Source organism: Tigriopus californicus, chromosome 2 (assembly GCF_007210705.1).
Source record: "Tigriopus californicus strain San Diego chromosome 2, Tcal_SD_v2.1, whole genome shotgun sequence".
Taxonomy (NCBI): domain Eukaryota; kingdom Metazoa; phylum Arthropoda; class Copepoda; order Harpacticoida; family Harpacticidae; genus Tigriopus; species Tigriopus californicus.
Genome location: NC_081441.1, coordinates 9,476,489 through 9,483,912, shown reverse-complemented (window position 1 = coordinate 9,483,912; position 7,424 = coordinate 9,476,489). Strand labels below are relative to the sequence as shown.

Below are 7,424 nucleotides of genomic sequence, written 5' to 3'. Positions count from 1 at the left end.
GATATTCATGGGTTGTTTGCACAAGAGAGGCATACGTTCTGGAAGAAAATTACAAAGCAATATCCAAAATACGTTTCTCACCCAGCAATGTACATTATCAAGACGAAAACAAATTCAACCTAGAACGGCACATCAACTTGAACATTGAAAAGCCATGTGTACCTTGAACATCATTAACTCTGGGCCATCCCGTGTCATTCATGTGACCAGAACACGTTGCGACCCTCTTTTACATTTTCGTGACGACCAAAACACCCAGCATGTTTGGGCTTACTTTAGCAACTTTTTGTGGCCAGCGAGCTCGTGATATACATTTTGCTCACAAAGTCAACTCACTCAGACGTCAGGCCGTCGAAATTTAGATTTGAAAATACTGCCTATTTGTTCACCAAGCGCATTTTACCCCTAACCAATCCCTAAAACTAATGCCATTGTAAGTCAAAATGACTTTTTTGTGAATAGATATATTTTTCACGTGGTTTAGGGGTCATTTTCTTGCTTGCTCTATGACGTCCAGCGTCGACAAATGTAAGATCCTTCAAATTGAAATGGCCACCCTCGGTCAAAGTCAAAAGCACGCCCGTCTTGCGCAAAGGCACGCCGGATTTACTACATGACTCATGTTCAATCCTGCGCACGGAAATTCCAAATTCTTAGGAATGAGTTGGATGCCCCCCTTTCGATTTCTGAATCATTTCAAATCTGAATACCCAACTGTGTCAACGTATATTTTAATCCTAAATATTAACTTATACTTACTTCCCGCTATGAACAGTGTTGGTTCATCCATAGGTAGAACTTCGTCCGAGGAATTTATTTCAAACCAAAGCTCCACCAGTACAGGGTAAGGCGATGGCAATATTATTGTTTTTTGGAGGATGATTGCGTCATGTCTTTGTTTTCTCGCAGATCTTGTACATTCAATAAGTATCCCACACAAAAGATGTAGGAGGTTGTAATCTGAGCATTTTGACATTGTTATGAAACGCAGAGCATCTGCTTGTTTAAAGAAAAGGGTTATATGTTTTCATTGGTTGGTCTAACCATGCATCAACTACGTGAATTGCTTGACCCGTATGTCGATACAATGAAACAAGTTTGGAGTGTTATATGAAGACATATCATGGGTTTCATAGTAACAGCCATGTCTATATCACACTTCGAAGTCCTACTAAAACATGTTTATGAAAATGTTATTCCCTCAGTGATTGCTCTTAAGCTTGTTTATATGGTTGTGTAATATAAAGCGAGTTTTTAAGATTCCGTGAATAAGGTAAGGAAACATGATGCCGTTTGTACTGATAAATGATCTTTATGTGTCAACTTTGTGGTAGGACGAGACTGATAATGGAAAAAAACACCAAATCATCTCATTTTTGTTGTGATATCACACATTGACTGCGTGAACTATTGAACAAAGTAAATGCCCGGCAACGTATTTTTTTCGGCTGAAACGTTGCTCCCCTTGGTTCATCTTTCTCTGCATGAAAATTGTTCAATCCAAAGAACCCGTTTTGAGGGCAATGCGTATCTGAGGTGAGAGCAAGATATTTCCCCTTCTTGAACGTGGAAAGTCAGCCGTTTCCTGGATTGGGATGATGTAATCTCGAGGCAAAGTAACATCAATGTTCTGGAGAAAGGTCTGACTTGCCTCCCTCAAAACTAGATCGGAAGGAAAGGGCAAGAATTCCCGTTAGATCGATCCCATTGCCGGGCAAATTTACCAACATTCCTGTGATTTGAGAAGCTCAAAGGCTTGTACAAATTGAGAGCTCGATTTATGTAAGCACATAGGTATTTGCTGAGAAGGCGGATCAGAAAATCAAGGGTCCAGCTCTCATTCATCTCTTGAGTAGGTACAAGGCCACAGCTGTTTTCAAATTGCATCTCAAAACTGCCTTGAAATGCATGCCCAAATGAGTCATTTACTTTGAGCAAGCCCAATAACACTTATTTAGACGACCTGAATTCGTTTCACTTTAAGACCAAGGTTGTCTAACCCTTTTGTTAACGGCCTTTGAATGCTTTGACTCAGCCTTGACTGGGTCAGATTTCCCGACATTCTAAGACAATTCAATGAATGAGTCATTGAAAATATAACAAATCGATGAACGACACACGCCTTGCTTTCCCCATGAATTCATTATTTATTGGGGTTCACCAACTTGTTGCGTGTCTTGAGCTATTTTCTTTGATTGGAAGACTTGAAACTGAAATCACGCTGTATTTGAAGTTGACATTTTACTACTTACAAAGCACAATATAAATCTATTTCATAATTGTAAATACCGTGTAGAATGAGCCCCTCTAGACTAAAATCGTACCATTGTCAATTAATGATGGTCAGTGATTTTTGTTTTCATGGCAAAGTAATCATTTTTCATCCGAAATGAATTGCCAGTGAAAGAGTAACACAATTGAAATCTGATTAGATTACACTTTCAAAGTAATTGTTTTTGTGATTAATCAAATCAAAAGCTCGAGTCCTTGCTATCGTAAGAAGCAACATTTCAAAGCAATGCTACAGTACTGAATTAAATTTAATCTGCAATTAGCACAGGTCTGTTGATTAGAAAACAGTGTTCAATTGCTTGATTTTCGGCTTGAGGTATTGATAAGTCGAATTGATGATTCTTAGGATTCGGGGGATTGCTATTTACTTGAACTGTCATCTAGTTTTCATCAAAACATGATTTTTCCGAGTAAACATCTTTTGATTGGTCTTTCGGATGCCTCTCGCAATCCTCATGTTCTTGGTAAGGGTTAAAACGTCGGGCTTGTGTTCGTAATTTTTGACATTATCCGGGTGTTCACAAGCCAAGAAAGGAACAGAAATGTACCCTTTGTGTCGTTGATAATAACTTCTAATAAGAAACTTACTTCTGCAGAAGCTTCAAATATCCCAGACGAAACTTTTTTTGTGCTCTCAAAGACATGAGCTTTTCTTGAATTTCTAAGAAGTCTTTCTTTCCGCTATAAATACGGAACAACACAAGTCTCCAATTGTGTTAAGGTAATATCTTCCTTGTCAAAAGGTTGGCAAACGGAGCATTGCCATTCTAAATTTAGAGCAGCCTTCCATTTACCCACTCACTAAAGTCGTGATTGCGAACCGGTTTTCATTTGTGATCTTGAGGAGCGTATGTTCGATTCTTGAGACCGTACATAAAGTACAAGAGCCGAGTAACTCATTGCAAGAGAAAACGCTTCAAAGGATTGTACTATTTACGATACACAAAGTCCAGGATCGAGCAAAACAAAATTGAACTCATAGTACCTTCAAAGGCTATGCTCAAGCAGACCTAATCAACAAAATGATATGTACTTCCATGGAGTGGCCTAGTGGAATAGTGCCAGTACTATCTGTCACTATGAAAAAAATTACTGCTGAAGTATGTTGAACACAATATGGTTCACAAGAACATAACCTTTTCCATCATAAGCTTTACTAGCGAAGGTGGAAATTGAAAAGGAATGCCCGTGTCTTGATTGGCCTTCAGGTCTTCGAGATTCCAATCCGATCCGACTTGGATTGAAGGAATGCGAGCAACACAAACTTGTTCTCAAACTTGTGTTTTTTTCCATCCGTGTCACTTATATCTGATGCTCATGAGACAAGCAAACTGGAATAAACCGAATCGCCCCTCGAGTTCGTGACAGGTTCGTTGTTGAGTCAAATAAGAGTGTGGCAACCGCTTCTCGCACTCTCTTTTGGCACCAAAAGCAACATACAAGGTCCTCTCCTACAGCCCTTAAGCTTGTAGATGAGCTTCAGTGATGCCAATTCATGAAAAAGCTCAAATATGGACTCATTGGAATAAATCGCAATTGATCGAATGACGCATATTCACATTTTCGAAATGCAACATGAGCCATATTTTTGAGTGCGTCAAACCCTCATACTTGGCGGGACCTTCCTTTTCGTTTGAGGGTGACTTTGAAGCGCGCAGCAACCCTGAGCGAGTGAACATTTCCCCTGCGCAAATCCAGCGGAGACTCAGAGAGTCGTCAAAGAGAAGAAATTCTCGTATGTAGAGGCTATATAGAGGGCACGTGGAACAGCAGGAAGTTCAGTTCCACTTGCTACGCTCGACACGAAAGAACAATTATTGTTTGCTTGTTCCTCTAATTATTAGAGTGAATCCGCATTGTTGTGAAACAGAAACAGTGATCCTACGTACAGCTACTACTTCTGTTCATTGATATTTGCTAGTAAACCAAATCAACAATCTAATCATAATGAGGACAGATCATCCAGAAACTCAAGCCTGTCTCGAGTACTCGACTCAAAATACCAAGAGGTGAGAGGCACTAATGGGTTCTTAAAATAGCTGCAAACTTGAACCAAGGTTCATGGTTTAGATGCCAAAACCTGAATTTAATGCATGCATGCAGAGAACACATGGGACTATGTAAAATTGCCGGATTGAGACTCCACACTTGGAAGTATTTACTTTCGCTTTTATTTGAAAGAGTATGATAAGCTCGCGGGTGTTATCATTTCCAAACCAAATGGTATAAGTAGAATGGTTTGTTGCCAACCAGAAACTAGTTCCATTAGCCATGCTCTCAGTTTGAGAAAGGTTTCTTCTCCCTTCGGATGAAAGTACCTGAGGCTAATGGGCATTAACTAGATTGACTAATTAACACCATTATCGTGAATGAATGTATCCTCCAAGGTTCCAAAGTCTCCCTAAACACGTTATAAAGCTTGAGACACCTTGAGGTCAGCACCAAATGGCTCTGATGACGAGGTTTCAAGTTAGAAACTTGTTTTTTGACGTCAGTACTTTTTTTTCATGGAATTGGGGGGTCTGGTGAAGCTCGCTCATTCGTCCAGACACACCTCATACTATATTTATTGACTTTGATGAAATGACGAAAGCCCATTTAAGTGACATAGAGATCAATTCGTGAATGCGATCTTGGACGTGAGCGACTTGGAAAGATAACGGTGAAGGAACTGGTTCATTGCGAGTGCCACACGTTAGGTCACTCGATTCTAAATTTAGCTTCGGTCTTTTCAATTGCTGAAATGCCTTTGAAGAGCTTAGTTTGCATGTGACTTGTGAGCCTTGAATTCACGCATGCATGCAATAAGGAAGGAAACGTGAGGAAGCGACTGAATCTGGAACAGTTTGGTTGGAGTCGTCATTTTGGTAGGTGGAGCACACGCCATTTGATTTCCATATTTAGACCAGGCTCTTGGTTGGTTGGCTAGGAATGTGAGACAATTATCACTCATTGTTCCTCTGGAAGATCCAATTCCCCAAGATAGGGCACCTAATTAAAGACATGAGATTACGGTATCTTTGAGAACACTTGTACTAATAAAGATCTCTCTTGTTGTTCCAGTTGCTCTTCATCTGATGTAGAGGTCTGCTCTGAATCGTCCTCATCCGGGAGCGACTCGGAATATTCATTGCCCTCAGAGAATACCCAATCTAAGATGAAAAATCCGTTTTCCTTCGCCATGATGACCTCATCAGCCTCGGCCTCCAATGCTTCATCCTCATCTTCATTCTCCTCCACGTGTTCCAATGTGACGTCATCGCCGACCAAGCGGAACGAAGAGAGGGAAAAGCTGGTGAATGTGAACCCAGTGGTGCAATCCCTCCAAAAGCTACAGACTCTTCAAAGCCAGAACAACCCAACCACGCACTTACAAGAGCGAGACCAAGCCAAAGAACAAGAAGAGCTAATGATCCAAAGGCTGTTATTGGAGGTCAAAGAGATGAGAGATCGTGTTTTGGCGCATTTGACGTCCCGATCTCAGAAGCGCATCATGAATGAGCTCAAACAACAGTTTTCCAGCATGACAGAGATCCCTCAGTTGCTGGGACGGTGCTTTAACTTGTCTTTGAATGTCAAGATCATTGGACAGTCCTTTGAGCACGGTTACATCGATTCCACCATTGGAGCGAGGATCTTGTCAGACATTCTAATCTTGGAACAGAGCTTGAGGCTCATGCTCAGCAGCCAACAACCCGAGGATCTCAAGCGTTCCAAAGCCATGAATAATTTCTTGTCACTGTCAGGCCTCAAACTTGACAACAAGCAAGATGGAAGACCCAAATTGGGCTTTTGAGCAGCTTATGCAAGGTTGATGTAAACGATAATAGTTTTATACGAACCACTCTTTATACTCGAGGTCTGCTACCCATGAGTCACAATTGGGATTTTGAGGCATGATTGTTGGTTACTCGATTTCATATTTATTTTCATGTCTGCAGTACGAATCAAAACTACCTATCTTTTGTCTGCCATGAAGTATCCAAATAATGATCAGTGGCTTGTAGCCTCAGATTAATACACCGTTGGCAAGCAATTGCTGAGAATAATATATGTCATATTTTCGCTATACTACGCACATCCATTCTCATTCGGCAGTTTCGACAGGACCGACTTTCTTTTGCTCGCATAATTTCTCTCCATGACGCAACTGAATAGTCGCTTTCATTCTCCTCTCAGTTCTCTCGTTGCGGAAAAGCAAATGGAGAAATACAAGAAAATGCTCTAAGATGCCTGACTTTAACGCTGAACAACTTATTGTGGCTCTACTCTAACACCATGAATGCACCACCAACCCTTTTGAGAGACTTTTCAAATCTTTTGACGGTATGATTACAGGCACTTTTGACATCCAAACAGAAAAAAACAGAGATAGATATTTTGTATACTTGCAGCATACCAGTGACTTTTATTCATCGTCTTTTTCGAAGAAATTGTGCTAAAGAAGCTAATGGTGAGTTTAGAAGTTGTTGAAATTTGCTTTTCCTAGAACTTTTTGTTGGAAATGATGTTGGCGCGTTATCAATCATGCATGCAGTATACAACCTCCTGTAAAATGATTGTTTATTTTAAGTCATACTTGTTCGGAATATTACCCATAGAGAATTTGAAATGTTTCCCAGAAGACTTGATGGCTTCTTCAATGTGTCACAGTACTTGGGCCATAACTTGTTCTATAAATAGTATCTTGATAAAGTCTGGCATCTTAAAGCGTACTCTCTTGTTTCTACACGGGAAGCCCACGCCATACCTTGCCAAAAAAATGCCGAGACATATGAAGGTGTTTTTTGAAATCAGGACATCATGGGGCACAATTTCATTCTTGGTGACGAGTTCCGTGGTTGTTCATAAAAAATAGGTTAAAATTTGCATCGAGATTTTTGAAAATTTCTTTCAGCAAAGCCATGCCCAAATCTTAAAACTGAACAACTATTTCATTCTTGATGGTCCGGGCCTAGTTTCCCAACCAATCTAACACAGCCATCCAGCACTTACCCACTGCAAATCACACTTCTAAAATCAATGTAATCTGCACTCGGATTCTGCTTGTGTTGAAGTGTCTCTCTCGGGGCTGGCACGAGGTGGAGTCACTTAAAACAATCGGGGTTAAAGGGCGACAAGGACTCCAAATG

The 7,424-nt window shown here is 40.5% G+C and overlaps 1 protein-coding gene across 2 annotated transcripts; it reads left to right on the top strand.

Annotated features, from left to right (window-relative positions):
• The first annotated feature begins 633 nt into the window (after positions 1-633).
• On the top strand, positions 634-6,366 carry LOC131892722 (uncharacterized). Of its 2 annotated transcripts, none has more exons than XM_059242556.1 (2): positions 634-844; positions 5,356-6,366. In XM_059242556.1, exons 1-2 carry the CDS (start codon positions 660-662, stop codon positions 6,086-6,088), a joined length of 918 nt encoding a protein of 305 aa, XP_059098539.1. In that variant the 5' UTR covers positions 634-659; the 3' UTR covers positions 6,089-6,366. The 2 variants fall into 2 exon arrangements, with proteins under 2 accessions (XP_059098539.1, XP_059098540.1); XM_059242557.1 differs by lacking the exon at positions 634-844 and adding an exon at positions 3,770-4,301.
• The last annotated feature ends 1,058 nt before the right edge of the window (positions 6,367-7,424 follow it).

What these genes read in the sequence shown, in the direction of transcription:
- LOC131892722 (XM_059242556.1), top strand. Translation starts at nt 660, where the DNA reads ATGAGTTGGATGCCCCCCTTTCGATTTCTGAATCATTTCAAATCTGAA. An exon ending in CAAAGCTCCACCAGTACAGG is followed by an intron (nt 845 to 5,355) that starts GTAAGGCGATGG and finishes TTGTTGTTCCAG; the next exon opens with TTGCTCTTCATCTGATGTAG.